The 18,683-nt window shown below is 42.1% G+C and overlaps 1 protein-coding gene across 2 annotated transcripts in view; it reads left to right on the forward strand.

Moving 5' to 3' along the window:
* LOC127434835 (proline-rich transmembrane protein 4-like) overlaps positions 1–18,683 on the forward strand; it is a 50,870-nt gene that overhangs the window by 5,521 nt on the left and 26,666 nt on the right. For both annotated transcript variants that reach the window (XM_051687844.1, XM_051687845.1), the window contains exon 2: positions 1,912–2,924. In XM_051687844.1, coding sequence (XP_051543804.1) covers positions 1,994–2,924 — 931 coding nt within the window. In that variant the 5' untranslated portion in view covers positions 1,912–1,993. The remainder of the gene's footprint in view (positions 1–1,911; positions 2,925–18,683) is intronic.

The following is an 18,683-nucleotide window of genomic DNA, read 5'->3' on the forward strand; positions in this document are numbered from 1 at the left end:
TAGGGGAGAGAGACTATGAGAGAGAGAGAGAGAGAGAGAGAGAGAGAGAGAGAGAGAGAGAGAGGGATCTGGGGGCGGAGAGGAAAGAAAGAGTGTAAGGTCTCTCTCTTCAAGACATTCCATAAATTTCAACTCCTCTCACTGAGGCTACAGGGCATAAGCTTTGTACTCCAAAATTAGCCCACAGTTCCACAAAGAAACTGGGCCTACACCACCCCCATATATATATATATATATACACACCCACAAAGAGACCTCTACTTTCCCATTAGTATGCTTAGAGAGCACTCTCTCTCTCTCTCTCTCTCTCTCTCTCTCTCTCTCTGTCTCTCTCTCTCCATAATTGCTCAATTGGTCAATCAATGGAGAGCTGAGGCCGCCTCTCTAACAACAGGAAGCAGAGAGATTGGTATGTGACTTCTGTATGTGAATCCACTCAGAACCATATGAGGTGCATTGCACTAAGCTGAATATGACACAACAGCATGTAAAAACCTGTTAAAGACATTATTTCAAATGGACTAGAGAATAGCAAATCGATATTAGGACACCTACACATTGAATTTACACTGCGTCATTAAAGGGATAATTCATCTGAAATTTAAAATTCGATCATCATTAGCAGCGTTTCCCACTAACAGGCCAAATGAGGGCATTCTTGTGAGTGGCAGGGCCAGTTGCGTTCGCACTGCCATTTCTGGGGCTTCATCGTGCCTCCTTGGAGCTTAGTCGGGGCCAACGGCCAAGTTCCCTGGCCCGCTGATATTCCTTGGGCCAAAGAAGGCCAACTGGGGATTAAGGTGGTGTCAATGTCAAAGGTGGAGTTTAGCTGAGTCAGGTCAGAGGTTTCAGCACCAAGATACTTATTTCCCAGTTTTTCATATCTAGCAACTAGCTTACCTCAACAGTTCAATGGAGAATGGAGAATCGTTAGTACTGGTCAGTAGTTGAAATGAGGGCTCTTCTAAATATTTGGGCTGATGAAAATTTGTAATGTCAGGTCGGCAGTATCTGCCGAAACGAAGATGTGATTAAGTATATTGCAGCCGAAATTGCATAGTTGTATATCCAGTGCAAAACGGGAAAAAATTAAAAGAATTGTGGGCACAGTAGAAATCCATGTTTATTTCGAGGGCTAGCTAGTCTTCATAGTCTGATACCTTAGCTTGAGTTTCCCTCTTGCTTGTGAAATGGGTGGAGTCTGTGACGTTGGCACAGGGTGACATATTCAGGGTGGGTTATAGGGCAACGCTGCGGGGCTATTGGCCTGATTCCATTTTGGTCTTGCGACTCAAGGTCCGAGGCTATTGGCCCTGGCTGAACAGTTCATAGCCTGATGGTGGAAAAGCAGCTATTTGCTTACCCTCATGTTGTTCCAAACCTGTATGACTGTATTACTTTTGTGGCCGAAGCTGGAAGTGTTATTGAACGTACTCTAGCAGGTGTGGGCTTCAGTTTCCTGGTGAAATGTCCACAGAGTGGCACCAAAAGCAAGTTGTAAAGCTAGTTATTTTTCGTTGTAAATTATGTAATACAGTCAACAGGAATGCATATTTTATTCATTCTTCACCCTAACCCCAACCCAAACCCAACCATCAATGGATTAAAAATGTAATCTTAGAGGGAAAATGCAACCCATGAATCACGCTCAACATTGTTTATGTGAACGAGATAACTTCCTGGTTTTCATGGGACCAGAACTCGTGTTTTTATGGCTGAACATGCAACATGTTGTCAGTAGCACTACAGGCTTATGTAAACACATTTGAACTGATACAAAAATGTCTGATGGGAGATTGTGCTTGTCAGTTACTTGGCAGAATGGGGTCGAAGTCAGCGCACTATGTGAAAGAGGAGGCTCATTGACAATTAACTAAAAGGAGTTCAATGTTTTTTTATTATTTGCTGCAGAAAGCTGGTGCAACTAGTGGGCAGACCGAGGAAAGTCAGACACCATGTGAGCAGTGGTCCGTGTCAACATTAGAGAGGCAGAATGCTGCATCTGCGTGGGACTCTTGCGGTTGGAGTTCTGTATTTTCTCCTTGGCTCGGTGAATGGGTTTTTCAGTGGGTTTGGGTCGAAACCAACAACCCAAACAGAGGCAGAGTCAAAAGGATGGGGCTTACCCTTAAAATTTCCACAATTTCCATCATTTGGTTTGAAATCATTTTGGAGTTCTTTTGGTAAGGCTGCAGAGCCTTTGGTCACCACGACAATGGGGCATCCAACAAACCCAGAACCAACCACACAAAGCTATACTCTGTCAACAGAGGAGTTAACCAGCCCAAAATACCAGCCAACCACAACCGCAACTGAGGAAACTCAAAGTACCACCATCCACCTAGGCACGCTTCTGCCTTTAAACTCAGCAAAACTGCCAACAAATGGCCTACTCAGGAACAAATATCAGCTGGATAGACCTGAGCCTCCTCTTAAGTTTGATACAAACTTTGATCTTGACCACTGGCCTCCCAGTAATGCCAAGAGCATAGAGGAAACGCCACAATCTGCATCACAATCCCCTCCAACACCAACATCCCCTGCACAAAGTAACAGCACCATGCAGGCTATAACACTAAGACAAACTACAGAAACCAAGAGCCTTTACAGTGATCAAACCATACCCACAGATGCTCAGTCAACAATACCAATATCAACAGCTTCATTAAAAACCACACATTTCACAACAACAGCAAACCCAAAGCCTGAACTATATACCGAACCTCTGACCAGCACTGACATTAGCACTGAACAACACACATTTGGGACAGCACAAACTACTTCAGAGTCAGATCGGACACCTTTTGAACCCACTGACAAAACTTTGGATGGATTTACATGGGCACAGCAAACCACATTCCCAACAGAAGGGGAAAAATTCCAAAGCACTGGCCCAGAACTCACTCCCACCCTGTCAGCAAGAGGTAAGTGAACCCCACCCTGTCTGTTCAGTTACACTCCTAAGCAAATAATATTGGGTTAGATAGCCAAATAAGATAATGACATAATTTTCTCTTCTGAATTGGCATGGGGGTATTTTGTTTATTCATTTGTTTCATTTAACCTTTTATTTAAGGAGAACCTGAGCCTTACTTGAGGCTCTGACCCACTTTGAGCACTCATTGATTATCAGTCAAGGGTTAACGATGGAGTCAATGAGGCTGATAAATTGATTACTGGTGTTGTTGAATCCCTGCAACATGCAAACTGTTGCTCATATAGTGAAAAGAATGAGTCTCACCTGATAGAATGAATATGTCACCTGTCTGGTATCCCACCAAGGAAACATATTATGTACGAATATCATACTAGCATACTACACTTATTATTTCGGAAGTACACAATATGTATACAGTGAACAGTATGTAAATTCTCTGTATGTGTGGTGTAGCCAGATGACCTACTATATTTGGCAAAATGTGCCATATACAGCAGAGCACACTGAGAGGAATACTGTCCCCCTCAGTGCAATGTGCTTGACTTAACCTGCCATTTCTAATATCAGCCACAATTTTTACCATCTTTTTTCTAAATCACTATTTGATCGGGCTGTTACATAACATTGGATCAATAATGCAAAATAACCATTTTAATTTCCAAAATGGTAACTGAACACCACTTGCAGAGTTTAGAATGCACATAATAAGGTGTGACAAAAATGTAGCATACTACTGTTTGAAATGTTTGTTGTATAATGCATACTATTTTTACAAATAGTTGGCGGTATTCAGTATATCCTGCACAGCATGCTAGGACTCCATTCTGAACCATTTACATCATCATTTTAGGTCAAAGAGTGTATGAACCACACCAAAGACGCCTTATCCTAAAGACTGGAAGGCATTTTATAACACAGTGGCCCAAGGTCAACATTAACAGTCCTTTTATTCATTGAAAAGAAGGGTAAAAATGAGCTCTAGAGTCTCAACCCATAACATGCCAGTCAAACAAATACAAAATAAAAACAGTATAGACCTCTTTCAAGGTAATCACACACAAAAGCACTCTAGACTTCTCTGTAAATGTACCATGAACCTAGCTGTGCTGTATGTAAGGTGGCTAAGCTGTGTTAACCAGTGTTGACATGGCTCTGTTTGGTATCTACAGCAAAAGGAACAGTAAGACAGGTGTGTTTGTGTATGTGTAAAGTAAGCATGGGATTTGTACTGGAGAAGCAGCATGCTAGGCGGTATGTTATCAGTATTCTGATGGCAGAGTCAGCAGAGTCAGTGAATCCTCAGGGATGATGTTTTTCTGCACTGCCTGTTCATGGATGCTGAGCATGTCTCTAGCAACATTTAGTCTCCTTTTCTCCATTCCCTTCATCATTCTCTCTCTGTTAGTAATAGGCCTCTCTTGACGTTTACTGGGCACCTTTTTTTTTTACCCATAAGTCTCCTCTAGCTCTTCAGTTTTGTGTTTTCTTTCAACCTCTCCCAGGGATGCATTTTTCCATGTCCTTCTGTTTTTTTCCTCTCCATCCAAACTCATGAATCCTTTCAGATGGCAAAGCATGGCTGAGCCAAGAGACAAGAAATACAGGGAAAGAGAGATGTTCTGAGAGATATATGGACTTAGAATAGAGCTGCTACCACCCACACCACCAAATGTCCCCACAAGGATAGTAAAACCCAACCTAGTCTCATAGAATGAACATTACTGTAAGGAAGTTCTTTGACTCTCTCTGAAGGAAGCAGGAGCCATACAAACATCCAACATCAGACTCTATATTGTCAGCACTTTTCAGTGTAACAAAACATTCAACGCCGCTGCTTTTCAGCAGCATGAACACACATCAATGGGGTGCTTTCCAGCTCCCCAGACACACACACAGCTTCATTGTAGCTCTCTCTCTGTGTCTGTCTGCGACTGCAGCTCTCGACATGGCTTTATCTCTTGCCCGTTAACGCTGTAATCACCCACAGCTGGGCGAGATAATATGCTGCAGGTGTCCATCCCGGCCTCGCTCCGCACAGTCGCCACTCAGCCCGCCCCGTCTCCACAGATACTATAACTACATTTTTGCAAACTGACTTTACATGCCAAATTCTATGTATCGTAGCAGTTTTCTGATAAAATTAACACTAGAGGTGCTACAACAACTGGGCGTTTTATTCACTTTCACACAAATTATGACTTCAGCGGCTGATTATGACTTTATAAACACATATTTTCAGCTCTATTACTCACATACTGCTATGTTATGATATCAAAATTCTTGTACTATAATACTATACACTTGTATTACAGGCTCACCTACATTTATATATTTATTCCAACATGATTAGCTTCCAAGGTAGCTCATCTGATAGATTGTTGGACTTTGGATTTGGAAGTCCACTGACCAAGACCACTGAGATGCAACACGAGAAGACGTGGTTGCTTCAGATGTTTTGCTTTTAATTTCTCAATTAGTTTTTGAACACTATCGGTTAGGTTTAGCCTTTGGTTAAGCGTAAGGAGATCTGTTTTGTTCATCTCTCATTTATCTTTTAAGACACTATTGGTTAGGTTTAGGTTAGAAAGGTACGTTTTACTCATTTAAACCTCCATCTAATATTCACCTCAAAAGTATCGTATGATTATGACACCATTTCACTCACTTTTGATGCCCCCCGCTGGACATTTCACTGGGAAACTGCAGCCAAACGTGAAATAAGGCATGTCATTTTGTTTTTCAAAAACTTTGCCACGGTCACGTAATGTTCATGAGACCAGGCTGGTAAAACCTGAAATCTGATACATTGTGGGGACCAGCCAATGGTCCCCATGAGAAAAATGGCTTAGTAAACATACTAAATAATGTCTTAATGAAAATGTAAGTTTCAGTAAGGTTTAGGTTTAGGCTTAGAGGATGAAAAATATCATTATCTCAGTATTAAAACAATAGAAGTCAATGGAATGTATCCATGATGATAGAAAAACAAACGTGTATGTGTGGGGGTGGGTGAGTACGAAACAGCAAATTATTGACTAATGTTTGGGTCACCTTGTCTTCTGGAGGTGCAGGCAGCCACAAATTGCTTATCACCAACCTCAAAAACACACTGGAGCTGAGAGCAAGGTCAATTTCCACATTGAATCTAAAAGGAGGAGGGGATACTGAGAAGAGGATAGATGAGCACAAGAAAGGAAAGAGAGAAACAAGTGTTGAAATGAGAGATCGAATAGCTATCTGTGTGAATCTCATGAAAACTGTCGCCGTCATTTCAACTCAAAATAAAAAATAAGAAATTATATTTTGCATGCAAGAAATGATCTCAATAGGTCATTCAACCGGCAGTGCAAACATGTAACTGCTGTTTCCAATGACTACATTTGACACAGTGAAGATATGACATTCTAGTTTGGTCAAAAGATTGAGTATTTATTAACATCACAGAGCTCTCAGAATGCTTGAGACATGCTAGTTATGTCAGAGGCAAATCAGATCATAAACTAAATGGTTTTCAAGGTTACGGTTCTCTGAGTAGTAGTGATGTGATTGTTGTCAGGGCAACACCTATCAATAGCGCTATGTAGAATGAAGAATGTTGACAATCTGCTTTGGGTAAACTGAGGACAAAGGTATGCACAGCTGGGATGACACTGTACCATAGATGCACACTACAAAATACTTAAAGGGAGAACATTAGTCACCATTCATTTCCAGGTGCTGTAAGCAATTTTCATGGAAAGGTATGCAAAAAATATTCCTGCTCCCTGAAAGATATTAATGAAATAAGTGTCCTGAGATATCTCACCGGTCTCTGTGACAGCTTTAGACTCTGTAAACAGCAAACAAAAATGTGTCCGCAGTCCGTGGACAATGACGCTTTCTGCCTGTCAATCATTTTGCGTGTTTTCATAGTATTGTAGATGAAACTAATTATTGAGCCATAAATGCATTTTTATGCCATGTTGTTCATAACAGTTGTCAACTGAGGGCGCTACTTTGCTACTGTTGTTTTTAATAACCATTTCTGCTCTAAGTAAAGCTCAATTTGGTGTCTTTACAGTTCTGGCTTTCTAGAAAGAGGGGGTGTGGCCAATCCAATGGCTCAATCTCGTGGAAGTAGAACAGCTGAAATCGCTTACAGCAACTTTAAACATATTACCTTGCTAACCTTTTCATAAAAGTATAGTTCACCCAAAAATGAAAATTCTCTAATCATGTACTTAACCTCATGCCACCCCAGATGTGTATGACTTTCTTTCTTGGTGTCTGCTGAACACCAACAAAGATTTTTAGAAGAATATCTCAGCTCTGTAGGTCCTCACAATGCAAGTGAATGGTGGCCAGAACTTTAAAAGTATAATACATACAATAAAAGTAATATATACGACTCCAGTGGTTTCATCCATATCTTCAGAAGCGATATGATCAGTATGGGTGAGAAACAGATTAATATTTAAGCCCTTTGTTACTATAAATCTCCACTTTCACTTTCGCATTCTTTGTGCATATCGCCACCTACTGGGCAGGGAGGAGAATTTATAGGAAAAAAGGACTTGAATATTGGTCTGTTTCTCACCCACAATAATTATATCACTTCTGAAGACATTGATTTAACCACTAGAGTCTATGGTTTACTTTTATGCTGCCTTTATGTGCTTTTTGGACCTTAAAAGTTCTGGTCACCATTCACTTGCATTGTGAGGACCTACAGAGCTGAGATATTCTTTTAAAAAATTGTTGTTGGTGTTCAGCAGAAGAAAGAAAGACATACACATCTGGGATAGCATGAGTGTGAGTAAATGATTAGAGAATTTTTTAATTTTTGGGTAACTATCCCTTTAGTCATAAGAATCTGTTCTCTAAGGAGTGTCAAGACTAGATTGTGTGTGGCTTAAAGGAAAATTACAATAAATGATTGTAACACTGTTCAGTGGAAAGGAGAACAGGGAAGCGAGGTTCAGGTAAGCTTTTAATTTGGCCACCTTGATGCTTACAGTTTCACAACTCAACAGCCTCACAGGCACGGAGTTATTTAAACACATCAGCTTCACAGGCAAATAGTTACTTAAACACTTTAACTTCATAAACACAACAGCTTCTGTAGCACCGTGGCCTTCCTTGTGCCAGTCTCTCTCCCGGTTGCTGGTGGCGTGGCTGTTTATATGCCACTCTCCCCCTGCTCACTGGAATTAGAGACAGGTGTTAAACATAATCTAGCTCAGGTGCTAGGGCCCTTACCGCTTTCTCTCTCTCCGGACGGACGCTTGAACACGCCCCTGCTGCCACAACGATGTTTTTTGTTTTTCAAATCTAGATCCATTTTTAATGAAATTCAGATCTGTTTTTTTTTCTCCTGAATCTATTGAATTCTCTTCATAATCTCTCAAACAAACACACATGCATAGAGAGACAAATATACACACTCTCTCTCATGCATGCATATACAGCCTCGTGACGGAGATTAAATGATGTATCTGACACTGTGGAGGGGTTAAAATTACAATTCTTAATTTTTGTAGAGCAGGGAAAGAAATGGGGGTGAGGTGAATAGAGAGATTCAATGGAGGATGAATAGAGTGCAGAAAGAAGGTAGAGAGAGGAGAACAAGACAGAAAGATGGAGGTAAAGAGGGATGCTTGGATGAATAAGTTTCTAGGAGAGGATATATCTCATCATCTAATGAGAGTCAGTGGTTTAGGTGGCTCTGACAGAGAGTGATGGCAGACGTTTGATGCTTCATTTGAAGCCAGTAGATGAAAGATGCACTCAACTCAATTTATAAACGAGTCAGAATGTCTAAATCACACCATGAAGAGACACAGGATAGGTAAAACAGCACATATACACTCACTGAGCACTTTATTTGGAACACCTGTACACCTACTTATTCATGCGATTATCTAATAAGCCAATCATGTGTCCGCAGTGCAATGCATAAAATCTTGCAGATATGGGTCAGGAGCTTCAGTTAATGTTCACATCAACCATCAAAATGAGGAAAAAATGTGATCTAAGTGATTTTGACCATGGCATGATTGTTGGTGCCAGACGGGCTATTCTCCTGGGATTTTCATGCATAACAGTCTCTAGAGTTTACTCAGAATTGTGCCACAAAAAAAAACATCCAGTGAGCGGCAGTTCTGTGGACGGAAATGCCTTGTTGATGAGAGAGGTCAACGGAGAATAGCCAGACTGGTTCGAGCTGGCAGATAGGCTACGGTAACTCAGATAACCACCCTGTACAATTGTAGTGAGCAGAATAGCATCTCAGAATGCACAACATGTTGGACATTGAGGCGGATGGGCTACAACAGCAGAAGACCATGCCGGGCATTTAATTAGGTCCATAGTGTTCATAATGAAGTGCTCAGTGAGTGTACATGTTCCACACAGGGGTTCAGAATTCAGTAGTTTAGTTTAGAACAAGAAATTCAAGCCAAGTGTGACTGTGTTGAAGTTTAGGTCCAAATGTATTACTCTTTTGGAAAAACTATATATATACTGTATATATGCATAGCGTGTCACACTCATGTTCTGAACTGCACTGCAAAAATCAAGAATTTTTGTCTTGTATTACAGTAAAAAAAAAATTAAGAAAATATTCTAAACATCTTTAAAACATGATAAATGTAAATGTGATAACACTTTCTATGAAGCCCATATTTATAATGCATTGTAAAGGCGTTACAAATGCATTATACTGAATTCATAATGTCTCACAATACACCTTATAATAAGTTAAAACTTCTCATAAATAATTATAACTACAGTTATAATAAATGATAAGACTTCCGCTATACATTAGAGTATAATGCATTATAACACAAGCAACATCCAGTTTGAATGCAGCAGAAGCTAACTGTCACCGTCTCGGTGAGTCCGCCGGTTTGTTCTATTGTGCTTATGTTGGGCCTCATGTATTCAGATAGAAGACAAAGGCAGGCCTAACACAGTCGTAAAAACATAACTCAAGCCCCCACCTTCTAAGCTGTAAATCGTACTGAAAAAAATCGCACCAAAATCAAACAAAGGGAGTCCAAAACAGACTACAAATCCATGAAGCCTTGCTAACTAAAGGATCGAACTCTCAACTCCTATTGGATGAGGCACACAACAGAACGTCCCTCAAACATGACATCATCAGGAGTTGAAATACCTCTGAAATGCTTCCAGAATTTACTTCCAGCGACTTCGTTCACCGAATATAGACGTAGCTCTTTGCTGCTCTCAGGTGCAGCCTCGTGGCACAAGGAAGTAATGTCCGACTTGAAACTGTAGCCATACAATCTCCATCTCGCTGGACGAGTTGAGATTATTCTGTGTTCCACTGAACACTCTAATGGATCCAAAGGAGACTGCCGAGCAATTTGCATCTTCATCCGATTGCCTACAGAAGTGAAGAGATTAAAGATTTCTCTTCCATCTTCAATCAAGTCGACATTTCTGAGTTCTCAGCCAGCCCACCGAGAATCAACAGCCGTACCGCCCACCGACAATCAACAGCCGTACCGACCGCCGACAGAGCGAGGAAACGGCCTCCCGTCATCACACGAGCCTCAAGGAACCGGGTCAAAGTTAAAGGACGGAGGAAAACACATTCTACCTGTCCGCTATTTTGTGCGCATCCCTCCTTACACACACACTGTCACACACACACACACCTTATGTGTTATAGGATTATTTTTATTTCCATATCTAATCATATCACTGTTTAGTTTGTAGTTGTAAGTCGGAAGTTTATTGACTGCATTGTATTAATTATTAATTGATATTACTGCATAAATAAACTTTTGTTTATATTACAAAGAGAAGTGTTTTGGTTTGTTTTGCATACGCCTGTGTCATGCTGACGGGATGTCAGTGCTCGGATTCAAACCTTCATTCGTTGTTTTTTTTTCCCGAAAATCGATATTCTTCGGATGTCGATTTTCCTAAGAAAACAATCTAATATTGAGACTGTTTTACTATTTGGTTATTAGTCCTTAATTCCAGGGTGGTGCCCCATCAGTGTTAATCCTTATTAATATTCTATTGATTTTTGATAATTGATAGTTATCTTTGATGATTGAATTTGAATGATCAATAAAATTAATAATTTTAATTAATGTTTCATCGATGTTAACAATTAACGATTATCTTTGATAATTGTTGATTTAAAGGATTTTAAAAAGCTAACATTTATTCTCATCAATGTTCTATTGATTTTAATAATTAATAATTATCTTTAATAATTGTTAATTATTGCTAATAACCAAACTTACTCCTAAACGTAGCGCACTACATTTACTGGAGCCCCATATGAGGTTTTAATGAGTTAGATCCAATTAACTAATTTAAATATTAAATAATAACTACAGAAATAATTATTAATTATTTCTGATAGTAACACTGATCTAAACAACCAGTAAAGCCCTACATAATAATTGGTGCCCCGTGTGAGGCATCCTACGTGCCAGTTCTGTCACAGTGTGTATGCATAAGAATCCAAAGTAATAATTTGAATCGTTACTTCAAAGTTTGGTTCTGTTTGACAATTTACTTCTCACAACTTGCCAAACATAAGCCAGTGTGGTGTGAAAGTGCTCTTAAGAGTGAATTAGGTGTTGGTAAATGTACTATAGTCTGCTTAAAACCTGCTGTTGTTGTTATTTAACTCCTAACGCTTTCATCTAAATGTTACAGAGAGGTGCCAAGTCACTTCATTGACGTCCACCAAGGAGAGAACGCAGTGAAATTTGCACATTACATAACAGTAGACCGTAAGCCACAGGTCGAAGCCTCTCAACTGTGCTTTCGTGTTAGCATTATATCAACTGTAAAACAACAAGCTGTCAGAGCCACTATCACAAGAATTTTTACGGCCCCAGTAAAATGAGTCACCAATCGCCCTGCGTGACTGGAGCTGAAGCTCCACAGAGGTTAGTCGACCCAGCACTGCAAGATGTAGTTGCTGCTGTCCTCCGTCTCTCCATAGAGGAGAGAGATAACCTTAACGGCTACAATATTAGTCATTGTGATGAAGCATTGCAGGAACTAGTTGATTATGTCAACAACCCGGTCGGGAAGCCAATGCGCAAAATCCTGGACCTAGTGGGCCAAATGTTCCTCCTTCATCACCGCAAAACCCAACTGCAATCTGCCGAGCACCAGGCCCAGCTCGCCCAGCTGCAGAGCAGCTACCAAGCGGTGCAGAAGGAAAATCTCAGCCTGCACCAAGAAATTAGGTGCACCCAAGCTGAGAAAGTCCAGGCACAGAAAGATAATGCCCGGATGCAGGAGGAAAACGAAGCCCTGCACAGGCAGCTTCAAGCTGCCCAGCTAAAAGTAGAGTCAGTTCAGGTAAGTGCAGCTGAAACACACAGCACAACATCTGACTTAGAAGAGGGCCCCCTTTTTAGCACTACGCGTAGAAATGTGCCCCTGAGAAACCCAGGAACACACGCTAGGAGCCGAACTGCCCCTAGTGGTACAGTCTCTGACTTCGTCCTCCAAGACACCTTTCAAAATCCTCCAGCGGCCCGCTGGTTGGATGCAGGTGCCCCTCCTTGCAGTTGCCCTCCTCAGTCAGTTTTCAGTCACGCCACCGTGTGTTTCAAACCGACTGATTCCACACCACAGAGGGGGGACAATTATTTTCAAACCCAGAGTGGTGTAAGCGGCTCGAAGATCCCATTAGCCAGGGAGCAATACGCAACCCGGGGTCCACCCCCACGCGTCGACTGGACTCCTTCCCCACCACGAAGGGGAGGAAGTCGTCCTCATCGCTATAGCGATCCAAGTGACTATGATGTTTCGGATGACTCGGATGACCCGTGGTCATACCGACACCAACGTTTGCGCATCCGACAACTCGAGTCCCTCGCAGGGGACATAGAACACTTTGACCCAAGTAATCGAGATTCAAACATCGACAATTATCTTAGGGAAATTGAGCACTGCCTGACTGACTTGCCTAAAGCTTCGTCGTGTGAAAACTCAAGCTTATATGGAAGACCACAGTAAGGAGTGTCCATGCATTCATGGAAACGCTACCAACTGGTACACGAAACCGCTACTCAGCTCTGTGTAAAGAGGAATATTCGCTGTATATCAACGAAGCCTCCGCTACCATTGCTGCTTTCGCCATCACCCAGAAGAGGCACGAGCCTCCGCGTGAGTATTACAGATGCCTGAGAACCACGTACTTCCAAAGAAGTAACGAACCAGGTCTGGAGGAGGAACGAGCTTTCAAGTCTCTTTTCCTTCACAACCTCCACGAGTGCGTGCGATATGATGTCACAATGCACTGCAGAATGGGCAACCCCACCATGCAGGATATCAGAAAGTATGCGCAACTGGCATGGGAGGCACGCGTGCGCCCTGCCCGAGGTCATGAAGGTGACGCCAGAGCCCTGGGGATCCAAGCCTCATATGCAGACCTAGCGTTTGAAGGCAACAAATTGCCTCGCGTTAAGGTGAATGCTAGAACCGGACCCCAGAGGCGCTGATCACCCTGCCAGCAGGGTAGGCAACAGAACCAGGGGGGTGGTGACCAGACACACCCCCAGGGTCATGGCAGGCCTAAACAACAAAACGTTCACCGGCCGAAAAGAAATGCGCGTTTCGAACGAAAACCCAAACAAGAAGGTGAGTGGGTAGGCAAGGTTACAAATCCCCTCAGAGAACAAGATTTGAGAGAGGAAATGGAGGATATTAGGAGACGCTTGACTGAGTTGGTAACTAAGCTTGACGTGCTCCGTTGTTCACCAGGTCTGTCAACCTCCTCAAAGGAACACGGCACTGAAACCCCATCAGTATGACTAGACGATGTACCCCCTCCCGTTAATGCCAAAGTTTACTTTGTAGGTCGGGAAAAGAGGAACAGTGTCCAAGTTGCTCCCCAAAACAGTCACTCCTAACATGCCACACCCTCCTTTTCTGACCTTCTTGGGCGATCTGTACCGTAAGGGCAATGCCTGACACATGGGTCATTCAACTCCCACGCACTACTCAACACCGGTTCCGAAATAGTCTAATGGGTTCAAACACCTTTGCAGAGGTGACTAGAGCAAAGCTCTCCCTTGGCAAACCGTTATAGACAGAGACCTGTATCGTAAGCATCACAAGCTACATTCAAGATAGGTCGTCTATCACAAAACGGGCCTGGATTGACACCTTTCAAGGGATGACGCTAGTACACCCTGTTTACATATGTCCCATTAATACAGAACCACTGTTAGTTGGCCAGGACCTACTGAACCAATTGGCTCTGCTCATTAACTGCCGTTGTGGACACATGTGGGCTCAGGTTGACATACCGAGACCACTTGGTCCAGAAAACAGTTCGCCAGCTTCAGATGCACACGTCGCCATCGTCCAAAAATCCAGCAGAGACGACGACTCCAATAAGAACAATTACAGGGCCTGGGTAAAACCCTTCAGGGTACTATAGTCACTGTAAATTTGCAATCCGTTCTTATCAATAACACTTTGCACACTTTAGGGATTTTGTCAGAGAAAACAATTTATGCGTGTATCGTTAGAGATCTAATGCAGGACCTCCTCAGGGAAATTAGCTCCTCAGTCAACAGTCTGAGTGGTGGAAGGATTCCAGCTTACCTGGTCTCCCTAGACCTTGTCGAACAAATCCTTAGATCTGCTACTATCTCTGTTGTGCAACCTTCACAGATACAGTTGGCATATAGTTTTGGCATTGCAATTCTAATCCATGTAAATCCTCAGAACTTCTAAATAGGATTTATCCTCAATCTACCGTCATAGGCAGAATATATATATAGACTAAAGTCTGTATTTAATGTTGGTTTTCAGAAAGGTAATGCACACATTCACCTCAAAACACCACCAACACTCGCCTACCATGATGAGGACCCCTCGCTCTACCTTATCCCTAACCTAAACATGTGTACCAAGACAAAGTACATTCATTGGGTTTGTCAAAACACAACCCTTTTGTTAGAGAGGTGACTAACTATCTCCCTGAACAAGTGTCATGGTAGCATGTCCATCAAAGATGAAGGAACAGAGACAAAGGTAGAGCGAGCAGGCAATCGCTGGCTCGTTAACACACCAGCCACCTAAGTCATACGACTGCCATGATACAGCCACTAAACTAAGGCCACTAAACTAAGGCTACCAAACCAAACTGTGTTCTTAATGGTTCCCCAAAGAGCCACCGTGCATATTGACGATATTGTCCTCCATCATCTCAACGTCGACAAAAATGATGCAGAAATTGAGATCATGGACGCATTTAGAGGTCACAGCCTCACCGTTGATGACACCCTTCAACAGCAGCTTCAGGCTGAAGGGATGGAATTAGTGAAGTTCAGTCTCAAACCGACTGGCTTGACCACTATATTTCATAGTGACATAAGCAGATCATCATCTTACCGAGAACACCCTATCAGTTTGGTTGCCCTCTGGCTCCTCCTTAGTGGTTGGATCATCATCGCAATTATTGCACACACCATGTACAGGTACATTCAACACCTACAGGCCAGACTGGACTCACTTCTCATACAGCCGCGTTTTACACACCAGTCTGAGCCCATCCCACAGGTTAACCCCAATCATTTCCAAGGATAAGCCTTTTAACCTTTAACCCTCCTTTCCTCTAACATTTTGTTCCTAGTAACCAATGTCAGGTTCTACTTTGATTTTGTGTTATGACCAAAGAACAACAAAGGATTGTGTTATGGTTAATGCTGTGCCTTCCAATAACTTGAAATGTTTATGTGTGATGAATGTAGTTTTAGAGTTAGCTAGAAGTTCTATGCCCAGATGTGCCTCAATCTCTGTCCAGATGATAAAGCCTCTGTGAACTCTAAGGAACTGTATGGACTGTGCAACCATTTTTCTTTCCTATCAGGAAGACATGGATGGCGTAACCCAAAGGTTACTGTGAACCGACGAGAACTGTTCGGCCCTTCAGTTGCTCTAAAGATGCTGGACAACAACCAACTCTTCAGAACAAAGGGGGGAATGTTGGGCCTCATGTATTCAGATAGAAGACAAAGGCAGGCCTAACACGGTCATAAAAACATAACTCAAGCCCCCACCTTCTAAGTTGTAAATCGTACTGAAAAAAATCGCACCAAAATCAAACAAAGGGAGTCCAAAACAGACTACAAATCCATGAAGCCTTGCTCACTAAAGGATCGAACTCTCAACTCCTATTGGATAAGGCACACAACAGAACGTCCCTCAAACATGACATCATCAGGAGTTGAAATACCTCTGAAATGCTTCCAGAATTTACTTCCAGCGACTTCGTTCACCGAATATAGACGTAGCTCTTTGCTGCTCTCAGGTGCAACCTCGTGGCACAAGGAAGTAATGTCCGACTTGAAACTGTGTCCATACAATCTCCATCTCGCTGGACGAGTTGAGATTACTCTGTGTTCCACCGAACACTCTAACGGATCCGAAGGAGAACGCCGAGCAATTCGCATCTTCATCCGTTTGCCTACAGAAGTGAAGAGATTAAATATTTCTCTTCCATCTTCAATCAAGTTGACATTTCTGAGTTCTCCGCCAGCCCGCCGAGAATCAACAGCTGTACCGCCCGCCGACAGAGCGAGGAAACGGCCTCCCGTCATCACACGAGCCTCAATGAACTGGGTCAGAGTTAAAGGACGGGGGAAAACACATTCTACCTGTGTCCTTATGCGATTCAAGTAAGAGGTTTACGTCTGGGCAGAGATAGAATATTATAGTGTGTTATTCTTGTGTTTCAGGGTTTTTGCTTGTACAGTTTACGGACCGCCATATCTGCTCATTATTAATACTCAGGGTATTAATTATCACAAATTTGTTTTGCTGTATTGTGGTCCAACCAAATTGGATTGTTGTGCAATTTCGCCATCGTGGGTGAGACAGCAAATGAGTTCATCCATTAAAGAGTCAAACAATGCGAGACTGTTTATGAGCCGTCCACCGCGTCTCTGAGCGATGAACTAAACAGCTGCTTTCTCTCCCACGATCGCGAAATCGGCTTTAGGGCTGTCACTTCTCTCTCTCTCGTACTAACCACACACACACACACACACACGCAGGCACGTGACCCCTCACAAACATTCTGGCACACATTTTGGCTCGTAGATAGCTTAAATGCTAAAGCCCAGCTTTGTCCCTAAGCTATCGTACAAGCGGATATACGCGGTAACTGGTAGACGCCATCTCCGCCCCCATTCGCGGTCATATTCCCTGGCCGGAAGTCTCGCATGACATACTCTCCACGAGAGTCACATCCGCTATTTTGTGCGCATCCCTCCTTACACACACACTGTCACACACACACTGTCACACACACACACCTTATGTGTTATAAGATTATTTTTATTTCCATATCTAATCATATCACTGTTTAGTTTGTAGTTGTAAGTCAGAAGTTTATTGACTGCATTGTATTAATTATTAATTGATATTACTGCATAAATAAACTTTTGTTTATATTACAAAGAGAAGTGTTTTGGTTTGTTGTGCATACGCCTGTGTCATGCTGGCTGGATGTCAGTGCTCGGATTCAAACCTTCATTCGTTGTTTTTTTTTCCCGAAAATCGATATTCTTCGGATGTCGATTTTCCTAAGACAACAATCTAATATTGAGACTGTTTTACTATTTGGTTATTAGTTCCTAATTCCAAGGTGGTGCCCCGTCAATGTTAATCCTTATTAATATTCTATTTATTTTTGATAATTGATAATTATCTTTGATGATTGAATTTGAATGATCAATAAGCTAGTGTTAATTTTAATTAATGTTTTATCGATGTTAACAATTAACGATTATCTTTGATAATTGTTGATTTAAAGGATTTTAAAAAGCTAACATTGATTCTCATCAATGTTCTATTGATTTTAATAATTAATAATTATCTTTGATAATTGTTAATTATTGCTAATAACCAAACTTGCTCCTAAACGTAGCACACTACATTTACTGGAGCCCCATATGAGGTTTTAATGAGTTAGATCCAATTAACTAATTTAAATATTAATTAATAACTACAGAAATAATTATTAATTATTTCTGATAGTAACACTGATCTAAACAACCAGTAAAGCCCTACACTTATGTTCTCTTCATGTGTTTCAGGTGCCACAGGCATGCGGAATCAGTGTTTCCATGGGAACCTTGATTGTTTCCATAGGAACGCTGATCATGCCACCTTTCAGCTGGCGAGCGGCAACTGTTCATTGTTTGTTTTCTGCCTATGTTTACCCCACTCTGTTTTGTGTTCATTGCTAGATTGTTGTTGTGTGTGTAGTTACTCACCGCTCTCTCTCTGCCCTAGTCTGTCCAGTTACGTGTTTTCTGTATTGGTTGCCAGTCTTCGCCGTAGTGCTCGGATTGTGGTTACCTTCCTGTTGGTTTCTTTGCTCGCCTTGACTCTTCACCTGAGAATTCCTCATCGGTTATCCCTCTACTCTATCACGACACACTCACGCCAACGATCACTCTATCCTCCAGAGGATTCCTTGCGGATCTGCTCTTCACACTACCATGACGCAGCACAAACCTACGAACACGCCATCCATCTCCACGCTGCAGTCGATGCCGGGTTCTTTCATGCTTCGCCAGCTCTGCTGTGTTTCATTATTAATAAATTCTATTAACTATGCCTCCACACTTGGATCTCTGGTCTCATCCTTGACAAAACAATCTAGCCAGGATGGATCCAATGGAGGACATTAACCATCAGTCTGCACTTGCTCAGCAGGGAGTTTTGTTGGGTCGCCAGC

The sequence above is a fragment of the Myxocyprinus asiaticus genome, chromosome 45, assembly GCF_019703515.2.
Source record: "Myxocyprinus asiaticus isolate MX2 ecotype Aquarium Trade chromosome 45, UBuf_Myxa_2, whole genome shotgun sequence".
Lineage (NCBI taxonomy): Eukaryota > Metazoa > Chordata > Actinopteri > Cypriniformes > Catostomidae > Myxocyprinus > Myxocyprinus asiaticus.